At 53.3% G+C, this 19,006-nt stretch overlaps 7 protein-coding genes across 7 annotated transcripts; 3 read left to right on the top strand and 4 right to left on the bottom strand.

Moving 5' to 3' along the window:
• Window positions 1-786: 786 nt before the first annotated feature.
• Window positions 787-2,031, top strand: BGZ61DRAFT_590375 (polysaccharide lyase family 1 protein; the record flags this gene model as incomplete). The annotated part of the gene is made up of 3 exons (XM_046256628.1): window positions 787-1,260; window positions 1,348-1,753; window positions 1,807-2,031. 3 exons carry the CDS (start codon window positions 787-789, stop codon window positions 1,944-1,946), a joined length of 1,020 nt encoding a protein of 339 aa, XP_046101487.1. The 3' UTR covers window positions 1,947-2,031.
• A 538-nt stretch (window positions 2,032-2,569) lies between these two features.
• BGZ61DRAFT_357568 (cytochrome P450) lies at window positions 2,570-4,196 on the bottom strand (the record flags this gene model as incomplete). The annotated part of the gene is made up of 2 exons (XM_046240889.1): window positions 2,570-4,038; window positions 4,085-4,196. The coding sequence occupies 2 exons, from the start codon at window positions 4,194-4,196 to the stop codon at window positions 2,570-2,572; spliced, it is 1,581 nt and encodes a 526-aa protein (XP_046101486.1).
• Window positions 4,197-4,821: 625 nt separating this feature from the next.
• Window positions 4,822-7,346, top strand: BGZ61DRAFT_456073 (uncharacterized protein). Its single transcript, XM_046246456.1, has 9 exons — window positions 4,822-4,954; window positions 5,011-5,024; window positions 5,120-5,130; window positions 5,191-5,284; window positions 5,410-6,224; window positions 6,359-6,885; window positions 6,956-7,029; window positions 7,079-7,198; window positions 7,263-7,346. Exons 1-9 carry the CDS (start codon window positions 4,919-4,921, stop codon window positions 7,315-7,317), a joined length of 1,746 nt encoding a protein of 581 aa, XP_046101485.1. The 5' UTR covers window positions 4,822-4,918; the 3' UTR covers window positions 7,318-7,346.
• Window positions 7,347-7,721: 375 nt separating this feature from the next.
• BGZ61DRAFT_480598 (NADP/FAD dependent oxidoreductase) lies at window positions 7,722-9,887 on the bottom strand (the record flags this gene model as incomplete). The annotated part of the gene is made up of 2 exons (XM_046249211.1): window positions 7,722-9,575; window positions 9,630-9,887. The coding sequence occupies 2 exons, from the start codon at window positions 9,885-9,887 to the stop codon at window positions 7,722-7,724; spliced, it is 2,112 nt and encodes a 703-aa protein (XP_046101484.1).
• A 408-nt stretch (window positions 9,888-10,295) lies between these two features.
• Window positions 10,296-11,650, bottom strand: BGZ61DRAFT_550353 (uncharacterized protein; the record flags this gene model as incomplete). The annotated part of the gene is made up of 5 exons (XM_046255460.1): window positions 10,296-10,591; window positions 10,655-10,754; window positions 10,808-10,914; window positions 10,974-11,405; window positions 11,458-11,650. Coding segments are annotated over 5 exons (1,056 nt in total), but the record flags the coding sequence as incomplete, so codon positions are not given.
• Window positions 11,651-12,891: 1,241 nt separating this feature from the next.
• On the top strand, window positions 12,892-14,657 carry BGZ61DRAFT_358007 (general substrate transporter; the record flags this gene model as incomplete). Its single annotated transcript, XM_046240928.1, has 5 exons — window positions 12,892-13,030; window positions 13,083-13,378; window positions 13,430-13,868; window positions 13,927-14,117; window positions 14,175-14,657. 5 exons carry the CDS (start codon window positions 12,892-12,894, stop codon window positions 14,655-14,657), a joined length of 1,548 nt encoding a protein of 515 aa, XP_046101482.1.
• A 1,455-nt stretch (window positions 14,658-16,112) lies between these two features.
• On the bottom strand, window positions 16,113-17,828 carry BGZ61DRAFT_424807 (glycoside hydrolase superfamily; the record flags this gene model as incomplete). Its single annotated transcript, XM_046243613.1, has 6 exons — window positions 17,437-17,828; window positions 17,296-17,380; window positions 17,099-17,244; window positions 16,820-17,039; window positions 16,347-16,769; window positions 16,113-16,292 (listed from the first exon to the last, which is right to left on the bottom strand). Exons 1-6 carry the CDS (start codon window positions 17,628-17,630, stop codon window positions 16,113-16,115), a joined length of 1,248 nt encoding a protein of 415 aa, XP_046101481.1. The 5' UTR covers window positions 17,631-17,828.
• Window positions 17,829-19,006: the final 1,178 nt, after the last annotated feature.

Here is a 19,006-nt window from a genome sequence, read left to right as displayed (position 1 = left end):
CTCCTACCGATCACAGACTCGAACACACCCGCAGCTCTCTCACCAGGCGTGACGTCACGGGCATCATCGGGAGACCCTTTTGATGAGGGAATTTCGTCCAAATCTTCCAAGGGTCTCATCACAGCTCGACATCGCAGCCAAGAAGAAATGACGGCTGTTCTCGGCTATTTGGTCCTATCCGGGTTGATCAGTACTAACTCGGGCAGCGCGCCACAACCAGGATCACGATATTTTTCTTCCACCTTTCAAAAGTCGCCATTGCGAGACCCCCGACGTCTTGTTCCCGTCTCTGTGCCTCTTGATCGTCCCACCAGTCAGGTAAAGAAAGCAATGTGCATGTCGACTCCATCCAGGCGCGCCAAGATCACCATGTGCAAACCTGCCTGCTGAAAATAAGGATGCTCGCGTCCACCGGAGCCTTTCATTTCCACCAGTAGCATTACTCGGCTAAACACCGAGCACGTTGGGCCTGTGATCGTCCCCAGGGAGCTTAACGCAAATTCAACGTCGTCGAGCGATGGTATTGGTGCCATTATTGTTGCCGGCAGGGTTCTCCGCATGATCTGGGAATAGACAGGTCGTAGGGTCTGGGGAAAGAGCTTGAGCTATCCGCGGCCTCGGAAGCTCTCCAGGTGAAGCTCCATTGAGTATATATACCAGACGCGGTGCCGCACAATTGATAAACTTACTTCCAGCAGACCACCAACCTTTGGCGATTGAGCTTCGCATTTCTTACTGCTGCAAATTGGCCCTTTGCACGCCAATCCAGCGAATCTTTTTGTCAACATGAAGCTCAACGTAGCTTTCCTCCTCTTCGGCCTTGTCAGCCTGAGCTCTGCCTCTGAATTCCCCAAGGCGTACCTGGACGTGGCTACCTGGGGCATTGAGGGCTACGCCAAACACAATCCCCTCGGCAAGACCATTGGCGGCCAGGGCGGCCACACCGTCTATGTCTCGACGGCCGACCAGCTGGTAGCGGCCGTGTCTGGCACTACGCCCAGGATTGTCAAGATCAAGGGCACGATCACTCTAATCACGCGCCTCCCCGTCGGCCCCAACAAGTCCATCATCGGAATAGGATCGTCGAGCCAAATCGCTGGCTACGGATTGAACATCTACAACACCGACAATGTCATTGTGCAGAACTTGAAGATCAGCCATATCCTCGACAATGATTGCATTACGATCCGCAACAGCACTCGTGTCTGGATTGACCACAACGAGTTCACCTCGGACATCACCAAAGGGCCTGACTACTATGTAAGTCCGATCCCGGTCTTCTTCTCCGCTACCACTGTTTTCCCCAACACTAGAGCTTCTTCAGAGTCGTTGGCTAATAATATTTAGGATGGCCAAGTCGATATCATTCGCGCATCTGACTGGATAACAGTCTCGTGGAACTACTTCCACGACCACTGGAAGTCATCGCTTGTCGGAAACGACGCCACACTCCGCGGCACCGACTTCGGACATCTCCACGTGACGTATCACCACAACTATTGGCGAAACGAGGGCACTCGCGGTCCCGCCGGTCGTTTCGGCCATCAGCACATCTACAACAACTTGTACGAAGACTTCCTGTACCAGGCAATTCACAGCCGGTCCGACAACCAGGTGCTCGTCGAGGGAAACGTGTTCCGCGGCAACACGACCGAGGCGCTCAGCACATACGGCCTGGTGATCCCAATGGACTCTCCAAACACATGTGTATGCGGTGACGAAGAATTAGACGGTTATGCGAACCTTGGTGCGCGTATGTATACCCCTACTCCATTCGAAGAGAGAAGATAGCTGACGTTTATACAGAGAATGACTGGGGCTCGGCCCAAATTAACATCACCCAGGTCGGAACCTTCTATAAGACCAGCTACAAGTACCAATTAACACCACTGACACTGGTTGCCAAAGTCTGCAAGGCGGGTGCTGGTGTAGGCAAGATTAGGTAGTGAGGACGCAAAGGTTGGATCTTTGAAGGATGTTCTAGGTGTAAAAGCAATTCCTTCAGCGAGGAAGATGTTCATTATCCATTCAACAGATTAAATCAAGTCTATCACGTGTACTGAGCCCTGTGACCTGGCATCGCATCGGTAGTTAGTCCGTTCTAAGTGAGGAGACGGGGACGAGAGGAGCCCTATGGGCCAATCCTGCGGGCTTTCTGCACATGGACAAACGCCGCAGCGCTTAGCTTGCCATGGAATCTATTGGATAATGCACTTTACCAGGGATATCCATGCTGCATGATCCAGCGGTTCCAGACTAGCAGGTTTGAACTGGTCACGGGGAGCTTAGGGTTATCTAAGCGGCCTGGATGGACCAATGTTATTCTGACATCAATTCTTCAGGGTTTATTCCGTACCTACGTTAGTCACGGTTTTTTTCCCCTATCTCTTGATGTTACTCTGGGCTCCAGAGTGAGGGATTATGGTTCTTTGTTGATGGTGCTGTTTCAACATGGCAGTCTGCCCAACTCTAGATTGGAGTTCTTTCTATCCTCCCTTATTCTTCATCGCTTCGAATATGACATGCCATTTCCATGCTCGTTTTATCCAAATCAGTCATTATGCAGTTTTCAGTTCTCCTCGCCGAGGTCCCTCCGCCAGACCTTGACGGGCATCTCTCCGAGAATGTGGTTCATCGTCTCCTCCCGCTTCAGCTCAAAGCCCTCAGCAAGGGCAAAGTTGTATCTGCGGACCACAGAGGCAAGACACACGGTCTGCTCCAGGTAGGAGATGTTGCGGCCAATGCAGCCTCTAGCACCCGCAGAAAACGAAAGGAAGTATGCCTGGAGCTCCTTGCCCTTGTCGCCAATGAATCGCTCAGGGATGTACTTTTCGGCGTTGGGGTACACAGACTCGTCGCGGTGCGCAACTAGTGAAGACACGGCGACGGTGGTTTTCCCGGGGACATATTGGCCCATGATGTTCAACCCTTCGGCAGGGGTCTCGCGGGCAAGACCCTGGGGAGTAGGAGGGAAGAGGCGCAGGGATTCGTCGAGGCAGGCTCGGAGGTACGGAAGATGCTTGATCTTGTCGTAGGGAGCAACAACTTCTTCCGGTTCCAAAACAGAGTCAATCTCCTTTTGCAGGGTGGCGAGAATATCAGGGTTGAGCAGGAGCTGGTACATGACGTTTGCGAGGGCGATGGCAGTGGTGACGCTGCCGGCGTTCATCATGATGTTGATCTCGGCAACAATCTCACCCCATTCGAGGTTGTGGGGGTGGCCGTTCTTGTCCTCCATCAGAGCGTGGAAGAAGTCATCGAGCTTCTCACCGGCACGGTATCGCTCCAGGCGAATGCTAGCGCGGCGCAGGACAATGGCGTCCCAGCCTCGGCTGGACTCAGACATCTTTCGGTAGTAGGGGATGACGTTGGAGATCTTGTCGAGCAGCTTGTAGTTCTGGTAGCTCCAGAGGAGATGAGCTTGCTTGCGAGCGGTAGGGTATAGGCACTGGCGAAGGTTCGTCTCGAAGAGAGACCCGTCCTTTTCCTGGGCGACGACGCGGTCATGGCCCTGGTCAAGAAGACCCAAGCGCTCAGAGAGCCCAATATCGGCGATGGCATCTAGGGAGAAGAAGTTTGTCCAGGCGCGGAAGTCGACGGTGAGGTCCTCAGCGCTGGCGTATTTGACTCCCTTGGGCAGAGGAGCGGTAGATCGCTTGTCGAACTGAGCAATCATGCGGGCGACCTTGTCGGCAACCTTGTACTCCCAGCGCTCGAGGTTCTTGAGAGCGTAGGCCGACGACAAGACCTTTCTCTTCCGGGCGTGATCGGGCTTGTCGACGACGTCGGCCAGGTTAAAGTGCGAGCCGGCGGTGAGGATGTACGACTCGTCCTTGATGCAGGGCGTGCCGTGACCGTAGATGTCCTTGATGGCCTTGACGCTGCCAAAGGACAGCGAGTTGGGGCCGGTCCGGAGGATGGGTTCCTTCTTGTGCAGCTTGGCGAGGTGAGTAGAGCGAGCTCCGCCCTGGGCGAGGAACATGAAGGGTAGAGCTGACATGCCGGAGAAGGTGGACATATTGGGGAAACGACGCATGCCTGAGATAGCTTAGCAGGAGTTTCCGTGAGATTGTAAGTGGCTTACCCTTGACATCTCTAAAGTAAACAACAACGGGGTAAAGCACAAAGTAGCCGATGAGGAAGATGCCAAGTGCAGCAGCATATGGGGCATTGCCCAGAGTTGCGACCGACTCCATGGTGGCGAGGTGCGGCTGATAGGCCTGTGGTCGCCAGAGACAAAGACAAGTGATGCAGAAACAGATGAAGACAACAACGAAGCTGTGAGATATAGTTATGTGCTGCTCCTAGCGAGGAGGTCTGAGAGAGAGTCTGAGAGTGAATGGCTTGGTAGTAGAGAAACAAGAGTCGCCTGGCGTCTTATATGCGGTGATGGTCAGAGTGAGATAGCCAATGCTAGCGGACCTTCTCGGGACGCCATGGGGATGCCAGATTGGGCAAGGATTTAGCGACGCTAGCAAAACGGGAGAGAAGGGCAAGAATTGGGCTCCCCCGCATCGTGAGGCATCTCTCGCCCGTCCTCGTGGCGGTTTATGTGGATGCCATGCGGATGACGCATCGCCAACTCCATCTCCGAGATGCCATCAACGAACCAGACAGTGCCATCCCTGCCCCTAAAACAGCCGCTAGCCTCCAGGGCGTCTCTAGGCCTTCTCTCCGCACCAACCCCACCTCCACGGGCCCCACCCCCCTGTAACCCCATCAAACGCCCCCTGTAACCAGACATTTCCCTGTGCGTCGAAAAGGGATATAAACTGCGAGAGCCCCCGCCCCGGCCGCTGCAGCGACCCGCAACCAGCATCCCAGACGACGGTGCAGAGCACCACCACAGGATCCTACGTTGATTTCTGTGATATTGGACGATAGAGGGAAATTTGCAGCGACTGCAGGTTTCTGCGTCATGCCGTCCACAGGTCCAAGACGCCCTGGATGCGAGGTATTCCCTGAACCCCAGTCTCCACCTCATCCCCTTGTCTAGCTAACTCTGGGGAGAACTGCCGTGCAAGGCGAGTAGTCCGAACCGTCCACTTTCCATTTTCACCCTGACAAGGCAATTCTCATCGATCGAGGATCCTGGCTCACATGATCGGTTCGCTTTTAGACATCTCAAGTGTGGGTTGCACGCTGACCCTCTCATGACGTCCATTGGCTGACCATCTCTCCTCCATACAGGTGACGGCGATAAACCCTGCGCCCAGTGCGTCAAGAAACGAATTCAGTGCAACAGGAGCCTCAGGGTTAGGTTCCGCCACAATTCCAATCCCGGGTGAGGCTCTCTTTCCTCTGTCCTCTCTTTTGGTCTTCTTCCTTTGTCTCTTCCCCCTGCACTGGCCCGGAGCATCCTGCTGCCCCCACGCCCAGATCCCACAGCGCTGACTTGCTCGTGTCCAGGGGTACGCGCCCCGAGTTCTCGGACAGCCAGGTCTGGTGCAAGACGTCTGGCAAGAAACTCAAGTTTCTCGATCAGAGCCTTGAGGTTGCTCGCTGCTACGAAGAAGACGACGACGATGATGAGGAACCCATCCCCATCGTGAGACATCCGGCGACCCGCGGAGTGGACTCGAGTTCGGGTCATCTTCCAGACTCGGCTCCAGACCCAACAAAGGCGCTGAAAACTGCCATCTGGGGCATCGACTCCCTCGCCGTGAGAAGCGTCGATGATGAGGCCACATCCAGCTCGGCCGCGGGCTTCTCTCGCCCGGCAGATACTCCCAGACTGACCTTTGACACTCCCCAACGATCAGACCTCCTGGCCATGACCACGCCCCCATCCCTACGCCACAACCTCTCTGAGCAATCCCACGACGACCACCACGCCTACTCCTTTGCGAGCCGCAGCACCTTGAGTCCCTACTCCATCCTGCAGTACGGCGCGTCGCCACGTCTCGAAGTCTCGAGTGCCCCGCTGAACGAGCGCGGCAAGGCCGACCTGTTCCGCTACTACGTGAGGAACATCGGCCCGGCGTTTGATTCCTATGACCCCAACAAGTACTTTACCGAGCGCATACCGTCCCAGGCCACGCTGAGCTCTCCTCTGCTCGAGCTCATCCTCGCCGTGTCTGCGTGGCACTCCAATGCTACCAGGAAGGAGCCACAGCGGTCGGCCAACCTTGATGTGAATTTAGAGCAACTTGCCTTGGCGGGCATGGACGATGATACTCTAGACGTTGCTCTGCTTCTGCATCATTTCATCTTAAACATGGATGGTAAGGAATTCTTGAACGTGCATGCATCTATTATCATTATGCCCAGAGCCAACCCAATCCGCCCAACTACCTACAATTGCTTCTCTTATTTCCAGAAGTTCCAAATGCTTTCTAATCACTTTCATCCATCTCAGGCACCGCCTCAGATTCCGCCGTTGCCCAGTTTACCACCTCAAAGCCTCAAGTGTCCCCTCTTTCATCCAGGCCTCTCGAAACATCTCACGATGATGTCCTGTGGGCGAGGCTAAGACAGGAACTGTTCCTAGCCGTCTTGAACCAAATCACACCAAGCATGGATGTCGCCCGCTCCAGACTCGATCGCCTGACCGAAAGCAGAGACGACCGCGCCAGAGCAAACAAGATGCTCGTCGAGCTATTAGCCACAGTGCAGTACTGCTTCGGAGATGACAAGAACACATCTACATATGACAGGCTGCTCGAGTCATCCTCCACCTGGATGATGACCAACCCGTCGTCCTTTACTCCCGTCATGATTCGCCGGCGGCAAGGCCGCGAAGTCTTTCCCGAGATCTGGCTCTTGAACGATTGCGTGGCTGCCGGCTTGCAGTATTTCCACCTTGCCAGGATTCTGCTCGTGGTGCATGACCCTCGGGTTCCAAGGCTCTGCAGAGCGGGACAAGAAGCCTCCCGTTGGATTGACGTGAGTTTTCTACGGCCAACATTTCCTTTTTGGGACTTGGGACTTGTAGCCGATGTTGATGACGTCATAGGCCCAAACCAAAAACGACCTCGAGATTATCTGTGGAATCGCGGATTCCATCAGCGATATTAACCCAATGCATATGTAAGTTCCGTGAAACACCTGCTGATAGAATGTTACCCTAACAGTCTAGAACTGCATGTATGGCCATTTCCGTGGTTGGTGATCGGTTCACCGACTCAGATCAACAACATGCTCTCCTCGATGTGCTCGTCAAAACGACAAACATGTACGGGTTGTCAACAGAACTTGCGTGAGTCAGCTAGTTTTCTTGATGTGCTTGTCATTTTTAAATTCACTAACATGAGAATTCGTAGACAAAAACATTTATTAGAGGCATGGGGATGGTCATCAAATGAAATCAGGAGTTGATGTTCAGGGTATCAAACTATAAAAAATCCATCCCAACAATATTTCCATGCCTTTATGTGATCTTGCATTATTTTAATAAAAAGATCCATGGAAATGACGCCATCCATGTTCTTTTATCGTAGTACATAAGGTAAATTATCGGCTTTACATTGTAGAGTGTTTTATTTTGCTAGCTCGCTTGTCATCCTTGTTCCTTACGCACACATTTGCTTCAACTCGCTTTTTTGTGGCAACAAAAAAATAACATCCTCGTACATATTTCTTTTTATTAACACCAATAAATTCATTCTAGCCATCCCCCGCTTAGCGCAAGTCACAAGTATTAGTCACTGCCATATTCTCATCTATCAAAAACACCAATGTGTTGGCCATCACCATCTTCTATTTGCAACAAAGATCTATGTCTAACCCCAAACATCCTCCTGCCACTTTCGTCCGCGCTTCATGGAAGCAGCCCAGTCTTGAGCCTGAGACTGCGTCCACTCCTTATCCTTTCCAACCACGGCGCTGACAGTCTTGCCAATCTCTCTGGCCATGCTCGCCCTTCCACAAATGTACAGCGTGGCATCTTCGGCAAGCAGTCGCGAGACGTCGCTGCTCATTTCTTGCATCTTGTCCTGGACATACGTCTTCTTCTGGCCGTTGACTCGCGAGAAGGCCGTGACGATGCGGAGCTTGCCCTCGGACTCTCGCTCCATCTGCTCTAGCTCTGTCCGGTAGATGTAGTCCTCTTCGATGTGGCGGCAGCCAAAGAAGAGAACCATTTCTCCGATCTTCCGGCCCATGGTCTTGAGGCGTAACCTCTCGGAGATGAAGGCCCGGAATGGAGCAATTCCAGTACCAGCGGCGGCCATAATCAGCGGAGTGGACGGCAGAGCGGGCAGCTTAAATGTGGATCGGCGCAGTTGGGCAAAGATCTTGGCACCTTCCAACTGCTTGGAAGGTCCTTCGAGCTCGTAGGAGAACCCCTGAGGATGAGTTCGCGATTCCGAGTTGACTAAATCGGAGAGAGCCAAGAGGTAGTTGGTAGTAAGACCTGGAATAGGAGTCTCGCCAGACAGTTCCGTGTTGGAGACGAGCGCAGTGACGGCTGCGACTCGGGGGGAGAGAACGCTGGAAGAGGAAACAGAGTAATAACGAGGTCGAGTGCGAGGCAGAGTCTCAACGAGGTAGGACAGCGGCACGCTGGACCAGATTTGATCTGGACCCGCAGCCATCTCAAGCAACTTTCCAAGTGTGACGTGTTCGCGAGCCAAAAAGGCCGAGTAAGCCTCCTTGGACGAGTAAAGCTCCGTCAAGAACTTCTTGGCCTTCTCCGAGGGCGCGAACTCGATGAGGCTGGCCACGGTCTCGCGAGACACAGCGGCGCAGATTTCCACGTAGTAGCGGAAAAGGGCTGTGATGGTGGTGGGAGATGGGATAGGGATGCTGACGGCCGAATCCAGCGATCTGAAGCACAGAGGCACATGGCGACGCTCAGAAAGGCCGAAGACGCGCATCAGACGCTCGACTTCCTGGTCGGGGTTGACGGGCCAGATGGCCAGGTGATCGCCGGTCTTGTAAGTCCATTCAGGGTGCTCGGACAGGTCAATGTCCATATGCAGGCAGTTTCGAGTAGTGGAGTTGAAGAGTTCGTAAGAGTTGAGGATCTTGACGGCGCCGATGGAGCTCTCGCCGCTGACAGTCTTGTGGGCGGCTGGCTCGCCGTGGAAGAGATCGATTATGTCGAGCGACTCGTCGTGGTAAGCTTCAATTGCTGGCTCATACTTGGCAGCTTGCTCCTCTAGGTGAAGCTCTTGGCGGCAGAAGTTGTACAACTCGTTCTTCCAGGTGAGGAAGTCTTCCTCAGTGGAGCCAAGAGCGTCGTCAGCCCGACCAACGGGCAGAAGCATCGAGGCACCAGCGCGGGTGAGAGACTCATCAACCAAGTCGACAACGCGGTTGTAGTACTGGTAGTTGCTGTTTCCCAGCCCAAAGGCGGCGTATCTCAGCTGCTGGAGGGGCGTCCCCTTGAGCTTGGTGGCCCATTCCCAGAACTGCGCAGCATTGTCGCTGGGGTCGCCCTCGCCATAGGTTGACAGGATGAAGATGGCGACCTTGGACGTGGGAATCAGGGCAATGGTCTCGGGGTCAAAGTCGGAGAGGTCAGCGGCCATGGCTTCGAGGCGGAAGCGCTGGGCTAGCTCTCGCACCAGACGACTTGCGAAGGCTTCGCCAGTGCCGGACTGCGAGCCCCAGAAGACGACCGCTTGTTTGCCCTAGACTAACATTAGTCTGAAAAATCAAAGGATTTGATATAATCAAGCACTCACAAGCTCTTCCATGCGGTCCGCAATGTTGCGAGTCGTCTGGTTAGCTGCGAGCGCAGCGCCATCGGCCTCTTGCGGCCGCTCATAGAAGATGTAATTGTAAGGGTCCGGCTTGCCCCAGATCTGGTCGACCAGGACGTAGGCGCCGGACACCAACCCAACAGTTATCAAGGCAAGGGTGTCGAGATATGAGGTCGGGCCAAGACGGCCCAGGATCTGGCCGACGGCGTCGAGGGTGGCCTCGCGAGACAGAGTGTTCATGATGATGGCAAATACGACAAAGTACAACGATTAAAATATGGCGATTGCTCCGAGCACGCGGGCCAAATCCTTGTTTCTGCCGGTGGGATGATGTCGACGAGCAGGGCGATGGCGATACGAATACCGGGGTGGCATGGGCTTTGGAGGTCATGATATACACGCGTTGGAGACGGACTTGTTCCCGGGGCGCGGCCAGAAGCTGGGGGTGGAGAGCGTGTGGAGAAGGCTGGGAGGACGAGCAGGGGGCGATTTCTAGTTGCAGGATGGATTCGGCGAAGAGATCCGTCTTGGTCTATTCAGCAACTATCTCCGGATGGCTCCCCCACACGATTCACGCGGTAGCACTCGGCAGGAAGTTGGAGTTGGCATCCTGATTCAGGTGCATTAGTCCTTGATTAGCCTACGTACAGGGTACTGCGTAGTGTGTATTACAGATACTATCTAGTATGTAGTACAAGTCCAAGTACAAGCCCTTCCATGTCATCCCCCGGATCCCCAGACCCCAGATCGCGGAGCTTGTTGCTCCCTCTCACCCCGGCCGTGCGGAGAAACGATCGCGTTCCCCGGGCTCCGTTTTCCCTGGTGCCACTGTTCGCGCAGCATGTCCGCCAGGCCTACCGTCGGCCAGCCCATCGTCTGCGTCATGTACTGCAGGAATCGGAGAACCTCTTCGTGCTCCTGCGTGTCTCTGAGGAAACCGCCGACTGAGTCGCGCAGGACGTTAGCTCTTGCGCCACGGGGGTAGTGAACGGCGCATCTAGGCTTACAGGCGTGCAGTGTGTGGTGTGCGGTGAAGTTGATGGTCGCGTCGCCCGAGTTGCTCACCGTCAAGCCAAGCAGGATGCGCAGAGACTCGCGCACGCGGTCCTGGAGTTCTCGCCGTGAGCACGCGCTGTCAGCCCCAACCCGGAACGACTTACCTGTGTGATCGCCCGGCTGCGGAACGCCTCGAAGCTTGGCTTCCAGAGCTTGGGGTGGAACATGTCGAGGATCATCCTCGCGAGATAGTAATGCTGGTAGCCCAGGACTAAAATTCGGAGTAAGTGACTTGTTTTGGAGACTTGGGGACGGCAAGGCTGAACATACCCTGCACCCTTCGGGGCATCCAGAGGGTGGGAAAGGCTGTGTCGGTGTCGTTGTTGATTACCGATGGCTCCGCTGTGTGGGAGAGGAATCTCCATGGCGTCGACTGAAACCAATTCTTCATGTCTCTGTCCAGTTCGTCCCAGACGTTGGGATCGAGAGTCGAGTCTGGTCCCATTGCATACATTACTGCCCGGCCGCAAATAAAGACTGCTCGATTCGCGAGTGCATGATCGTTGGCGTCGATGAACGCCGACGAGTGCTTATACCCGTCCAAACTAATCCGCAGCGGCAACGACCTGGTCAAGCACACGTAGAGGTCTTGGCGGAGCACAACCCAGCTCGCAGCCTCTCCGAGACCGCCCCGGGCGATGAATCGGGATTCGGAGTTGAGGAGGCGAGAGCTGCCTGTGAGGTGGGTGTTGACGTCGCCCTCTAACTCGCGTAAGCATTGGGTCGTGATTGGATGTTAGTAGTCGGCAATTACCAAACATTTCCTCGTACGAACGTAGTATCACGATGCCGGCCAAGACATTCTCGTTCATAGCCTCGTTGGGGTCGTCGAAGATAGGAATGAGTATCCGGAGCGCATGGCTATAGTATGAGCTGTGGCTGCCGTCATCGACGCCCGTGGTCAAACTCAGCTGGCGGGCCGAGAAGGCCAGGATGGAGTATGCCAGCAGGGGCAGGTGATGAGCGCGCTTGGGCACCTCGATGCCAAAGTGGCGTGCCGGATCGCATGTGTCGAACTAGGAATTGACGTTATTCCAATTCAATATGCCAGGGTTAAAGAGGGGCGGGCATACCCACGAGGCTAGGTTGCGGATGAAGTGCATAAAGTACTTGGCCTCCTTGTGGGTGTTTAACGGGCTCCCAAACCCATACTGGACGGCGGGGGGAGGTGGAGGAAGGACAGCTACTGGACCTGCTTCAGAACTAACAGAGACGGGTCAGAATAAAATCCATGAGGTGGAAAGCTGAGCCGAAGCCATCACGCAAATTACCTTTCGCGGTCATCTTTGGCGGCCGGGGGGGTTGCCACGGGGAGGAGGGAGGGGAGGGGACTGGACCAAGCGGAGGCGAGGGAGCCAGCCATGGGTGATGGAATATAGGGAATACAGTAGACGATAGGGGATTAGAATGGGATTGGACAAAGAACTGATCGACGATAGGGCGTCTCGCTCGCAGAACCGGGATGCAGGCCGGGCTGAAGTGAGTGATGTTTATCCACCGCGCGACGTTGTACCAGGCTTCATTCAGTTGATCCAACACTTTACAGTGACGAACAGACTCCCCGCAGCACAGAAACAAAAGCACAGACTCAAAACTCGGGACTGGTGATTTCTGGGGTGACTTCTCCCACCAGTCTAGAAGCTAATCAACGGCCACGTCTTCCTTTTAAATCCCAAAGAGTAATATTCAGCGCACAAACTCGGCGCCAGACCGACCCTTACCTTTACCCCGCATGGCCCTCGCCCCGCGCCAACCCCGGAGCGACTCCACCCCCGTAAAAAATGAAGCCGGTCTAGCGCTCCCCGGATGGATCATGGCCTCTCCCAGGCGCTGCAGCATGGGGATTCCTCGTCACTTTGGGTCGTTTTGGCCTGGGGAAGATGGGGACGCTTTCTCCGAGTGGAATAGGCTGCCCGCTGAAACTGCCCACTCAGCGTTGTGATGATTCCTTCCCCAGTCGTCAGCCCAATACCGAGTATATATTTGGCCTCCGCCACCACCCCGTCCAACAATTCCGCAGCAGCAGCATTCGGGTCTCATTTTCAAGACTCTCTCGTCTCGAGCATCCCTCTTCAATTCATTCATTCTTCGTCTGTGCCTCTCTCACCTTGTCCTCCCCCTCCCCCCAACCACCATGTCTCACGCCGTAGACGACCACAAAGAGGCGTCCTCCAAGGAAAACGCCGTCATGGGCAAGTCCTCCGAGAGCTGCGAACATGTCGAGCAGTACTCCGCCGGTGATTTTGATGATTCCATCGAGGAGACCAAGCCCTCGCGCGCCGTCTGGCTCATCACCTTTACTGTCGCCATGGGCGGTTTCCTGTTTGGTAAATCTCTTCCCCAACATCCCCCACAACACACATTCCTAACGAGGCTCAGGTTATGATACCGGTGTCATCTCCGCCGTCTTGGTCACCATTGGCGACGATCTCGGCCACGAATTGTCTTCTCACGAGCAGGAGCTCGTCACATCCTTGACGTCTGGAGGCGCCCTCATCGGTGCCCTAATTGCCGGTCTGCCCGCCGACAAGTTTGGCCGAAAGCTGGGAATCTACATCGGCTGCTTCCTCTTCCTCGTCGGATCCATCATCCAGGCTGCATCCTTTACCGTTGTCCAAATGTCGGTTGGTCGCTTCGTCGTCGGTCTGGGTGTCGGTTCCGCTGCCATGATCATTGTAAGCTGCCATCAATCCACCATACGAAATACGCTATTCTAACACATACAGCCTCTCTATATCGGTGAACTTGCTCCTGCGAAATACCGAGGCCGCATGATTGCCTTTGACAATCTCAGCGTCACTTTCGGCCAGCTTATTTCCTACGCCTTCGGCGCCGCCTTGACCGATGCTGCTCACGGCTGGAGAATCATGGTTGCCATCGGCGGCATCCCTCCCATCATCCTCGCATGCCTCCTCCCCAAGTGCCCCGAGTCGCCCCGACAGCTCATTGCCCACGGCAAGGTCGAAGAGGCCCGCAAGGTCATTGCCCAGGTCTACTCCAGCGCCACCGAGGAGCAGCTCAAGTCAAAGATGGACCGTCTCGTCTGGACCGTCGAGGTCGAATCGCAAGTCGTTGCAGACAAATCTCTCTGGTGGCAGTTCAAGCAGCTCCACTGCGTACCCTCCAACCTTCGCGCCCTCATTGTGGCATGCGCTGTTATGGCTAGTACGTTGCATCACACGCCTGCGAATCCGCAAACTCTTGACACTAACTCGATGAATAGTCTCCCAGCTCGGTGGTTTCAATACTCTCATGTACTACTCTGCTACCCTCTTTGGCCTTGTCGGCTTCAACAAGCCTACCGCGGTCGCCGTCGTCGTCGGCGCTACCAACTTCTGCTTCAGTTTCGTTAACCTTGTTCTCGTTGACAAGCTGGGACGCCGTATCATTCTCCTCGTCACCGTCGCCGGCATGGTAAGAATCCCTAACTGAAACCCGTACGATGTTCAAGCTAACAATTGTCCCTATTAGGCTCTGAGCTTGACCGTTGCCGCTGTTGCTTTCCACTACATTCCCATTTCTAAAGACCTTGTCCTCGAGTCCACATCCGTCAACTGGGCCGGAATCCTGGTTCTCGTCACCATCATCGTTTACGTCGCCTGCTTCGCTACCGGTGTTGCCACCATTGCCTGGATTGGAACCGAGCTCCTCCCCCTCGAGGTTCGTGCCCTGGGAACCATGATGAACACCGTCACCTGCTGGGGCTGCAACATCATCATTGCCTCTACTTTCTTGTCCATGATGAAGGGCATGACCCCCAGTGGTGCTTTCGGCTTTTATGCAGCCATCTGTGGTGCCGGTTTCACCTTCGTTCTCTTCCTCTTCCCTGAAGCCAACGGTCTTCCTCTGGAGGATGTCCGACAGGTCTTTGAGCATGGTTTCGATGTTAAACTAGCTGCTCGCATGCAGAAGGAGCTGAAGGCCAAGTACAAGGCAGCCGAGAACAAGGCTTAAGAAGGGCTTATTTTCCGACAAGCTTGAAGCCTTCTTCTCTGCTATCATTTGAAGACTGGGTATCAAGAGACGTGTTTAGGTGTCATTTAAGGTCAATTAGCCATTTAGTATATATTTTCTAAACACTCCACATTCAATTGAACCAAATATTCCCCGGTAGAATCTCTGTGAAATGTTCTCCGAGCCCGCTCTTGTTCTGTAATCCATCTACCCAACAGGTTCTCCTTCACACACTGGATGCACCCTCTGCCTTCAACTATTGGTGGTGTATCATTGACGAGAATATGGTCGACTGACAAAACATAAACATTGACATCCCCGTCATATTGTACAGCTATCGATAGTTGACCGTTTTATGATACTAGAAGGCCGTTGAATGGCAATCGCCAATCCACAGTAAGTTTCAATGAGAAATGCCTATGTCTCCGACATCGAAGACATCAATATCATTTCTGCGTTCCTGACCTCCGGCTGTTGACCAGTGATTTTAAATTTAAGGGATGTTGAAATATATTCATCTAGTTTTCACAAGCCTTTAACGTTGCTCTCGTGGGAGAACCTTTGCACCTTTTCGACAGCTGCCTTTGACAAAGGACGACGATCCAAGGCTTCACGTCGTCCTCGGTGCGTCCCAGGACCATCACCCTAATTGCAACGCAGTGATACTTCTTCCCCCGAATCTTGCTACATACGTGCTTGAGCAGAGGTTCTTCACTTTGCCTATAGATGGTGTTATGACCAGATATAGTAGCCCCGACCACCTTTCTATCAAACTCGGTAGGGCTCTCAAGGGTCGCGAGCGCTGGTCGTAGTTGTCGATTACATTTACTGTCGACAGCTAGTTACTAGTAACTCAGTGGCCCCGCAACACCTGGATGTTATCGGCGTATTTTCAGGCGATGGGTATTGGGTGGCGTATATAGCATCCCGATTGTCGTTGCCAATTAAATTCGGAGAATTCGAGACCTCTGGCGTCTTTTGTGGAGGTTTTGGTGCTTCTGGCGCTTTTTCCTCTCATAATAGTTGTAGGCGTTCACAGTCAAATCTGCGAAAGTTACTGACTCCAACGACTTTGTTGCAAGATGTCAGACTGGAAGGATTCGGCGCTTCTGGCGTGCTTTGTGGCGACGACGGCACTTGGAATAATAGTCGACCATGGTGTCGGTGATCGAGTCCGACAGCGGTGCGTGTAATGGAACTAGACATTTCCACTTATAAACAAAACCGAGAAAAAGGTTCACCTGCTAGGGAGTATCGAATTGAAAGTAAAATTGATGGTAAAGTTGTTCCCAAGACGATACAATTATAGTAGCTGAAAATTCCGGCTTTTAATCTCATAACCAGATTGCAAACTTGTTTTTATTTTCGAAGGAGAAACTCAAAATCAGTCTATGACTCGTCTACCCTGCGTGTCCTTGGCAGTGTCCTCGGACTACTTGAAATCGCTTCCCGCGCTTAATCTAAGCCAGTCGCTTTGCGGATGGCATTGATGAGGATATTGTTATAATCGCCGCCAGCTTCGTAAGTTGCGAACCCTCCGAGACCATTTTTGATCACGAATTTACCCTTCTCCTTGAAAGAGTGTGCATCGTCATATGAAACCCAAATGTTGCTCGTCTTGTTGTAAACAGCAGGCTAGAGAGAGAGTCAGTCATGTTGAAGGGCCAGCTAATTTTAGTCTTGACATACCGTCTTGCTGCAGTTATCGAAAGTGTAGGCGATTCCAGGAGCGGGTTTACCATTCTTAGTAAGGAACCCAGCCTCGGTGATCAAGCTCCAGAAGGTATACGTGCCGCCGGGGGGTTGCGCATTGCCGCAGTCATCCACAGGAGGGTCGGAGTCCCAGCTGCTCCCATGGAAGCGGTGCGACGAGTTCTGGGGAGGGTACAGGTTGAGCTTGCCGTGGGCTCCCAAAGCGGACGTGTTGTTGACCGAGAAACCATGAGCATAGGCAGGGACGGCTAGAACAATTTGTGATGAGGGAATACCAGTGGCTAGCCACTTGGCTATACCCTCGTCCGCCGCACCTTGGTTGTTCCGAGAGTCGCAGGCTCTAGAAAGAGGGGCATTAGGCCCTCCGGTTGAAGACCACGCGCCGTAGAGATCGTAGTTCTATAGCGAATTTAGTTTTTGCTTAACAAACCAAGTCCGTGGTGGCCTACCATGATCATGACGTAGTCGAGAACGCTGGCAAAACCTTTGAGATCCGTCGACGCGACCCCCGACGCATCGTTCCATGGAAATAGAGAGCCAGCAGCAGTAAGATAGAGGTCTTTACCCTTTGGCTGTTCGCGCAGCTCCTCAAGGAAGGAGAGGAAGTTGGCAGTGTCGTTCTGGTTAATTGCATTGCAGCCAAGACCTTGCCTGTTTGGGTACTCCCAACTTTGCGAGAAACATGTCATTAGTGGTTGATATACACGGAAAGTATCGCCAATACTTACTCAAAGTCGAGACCATCTAAGTTGTGCTCCTGGACGAGATCAAGACAGGTGTTGACGAACGCTGTTCGGTTCTCGGCTGATCCGAAGCTGGTAGAGAACCATCTGCTCCCTGTCCAACCGCCAATGGAAATGAGCGCTTTCACACCCTTGACAGCACCGTCAGCTCAGGCTTCAAGGACACAAACATGACAACAAACATTTTCCTTAGCAGCATCGACAAAAATTGGGATCTGATCCGGCTCTGCGCGCGACAGGTCCAGGCCTCCGTCGGGGGTCGTCTCCCTGTAGCAGCCAAGTCAGTGTGTAGCTTTCCCAGCGCTCGACTAACAGGTACATACGCGAACGCATATTTGACGTCGGTGAACTTATCCCATGACATGTCCGACACGGGGTATCCGCGATTGGAATGGAAGCCAGCAAAGTACGTAGATGCTACGAGACTGGAAGGGTAGCTCACGGCGGCTCCGCTGGCTCCCCCCAAGCCCAGCAGCAGGCCTGCAACCGAGGCCGAAAAGGAGTTAAATTGCGGCATTTGAATTGATTGGCAGTTCAATGAATGAAAGATGAGAAATGAGCGAAAAGAATGTCACGACGACATCAATAACAGAGACCAGTGGAATGGCAGCTGATCTAGATTTTGCCAAGGCCTTGATCTGGACTCGGGCAATTATATATTCGTACTCTCTAGGTCTACGTGCCCATGAAATTAGACTTCCAGTAAATCAGTTCATCGCAATGAAACGGAGGATTGCGGGTTCCTGGCATAAACTGCTAAGGTTTTTTAACATCCGGGCAATCCGTGCTGGTGTCTCTTTTATACTTTCGTTTAGAGTCTGTTCGCAACGCGCGGCATTTATTCGATACTACGTATGGTAAAGGGGCACCCTCCAATTGCCCTTGTTGTGGAGTTCTTGCTGGGTTCAGGATCCAACATCCCTGCTTCTAGAAAATCCCTTCCTCATTTACCGAGTCACTGGGTCGAGCTTTTTGTATTACGTATGGCGTCGGGCGAAAAGAAATTGTTCGTATGCCCCGCTGCGTCAGGGTCCTTGTCAGGTCTCTTATTGAACTCCTTGTCGCTGTTATCCCAACAAGGCCCTACGTATTTATTAATATGCCCTCTTAATACCAAACATGCGCCTCGGGACACACTGCTGCAGCCGTTCTTCCGAAGCAAGTGCCGGCCCTCGAGGGGTAGTCAAGGGGTGCTCGGCTCCACGGCTAATCGGACAGTTCCTTCACATTGGCTCCGCCTCTGCCAAGACTACTGAGACCCTGTTCAAGGTCCCAGAGTACGTAGACGTGTTCCTTAATAAAGTTCAATCATGTACATAATGCGAGGACTCATTTTGCCATTGCTTTTTCTCACGTCCTTGGAACTTGTCCTCCACCAGGTTGTCTTGAAATCCAAAGACACATGATAATTGAGTCACTTGAATCGCCGTTTCCCCTCCAGAACGTTACAGGTAGCGAGCTACAGGGTCTCACTGAAATAATTTGGCAGTGGAATATCTGAGGATTGTGGAAGTGGCGGAAAGTGTGTATCTCCCACCTGTCCGTGGCAGTGCTGGCCCGGTTGAAACGCTTTCTTGACTTTTACCGAGATGCCACGTCGTTTATTAACGCGTCTCGGAGCTATTACCCACGAGAAATCGGCATTGGGGAGTCATGCAGGCCTTCTTGAGATTAACCAACTGCTCCAAAGTTATCGAGATTGGAAGCGCGATGCCTTGACAAATGCGTACTTTTCTAACGACAGTATACCGCCCCCGTCTGCAAAGCAACATCGGTTTTCCAATCATGTGCCTAATAAATTGCAACATCACTTGAAGGTGGATGCCAAGAAGAAATCGTGGAAAATTACCACCACACAAGTGTGTGAAAAGAAAACCTGTGAGCGCCGCAAGC

The sequence above is a fragment of the Ilyonectria robusta genome, assembly GCF_021365365.1.
Source record: "Ilyonectria robusta strain PMI_751 chromosome Unknown BGZ61scaffold_16, whole genome shotgun sequence".
Taxonomy (NCBI): Eukaryota; Fungi; Ascomycota; class Sordariomycetes; order Hypocreales; family Nectriaceae; genus Ilyonectria; species Ilyonectria robusta.
Note: the sequence above shows the minus strand (reverse complement) of the source record. Positions and strands in the feature narration are given on the sequence as shown.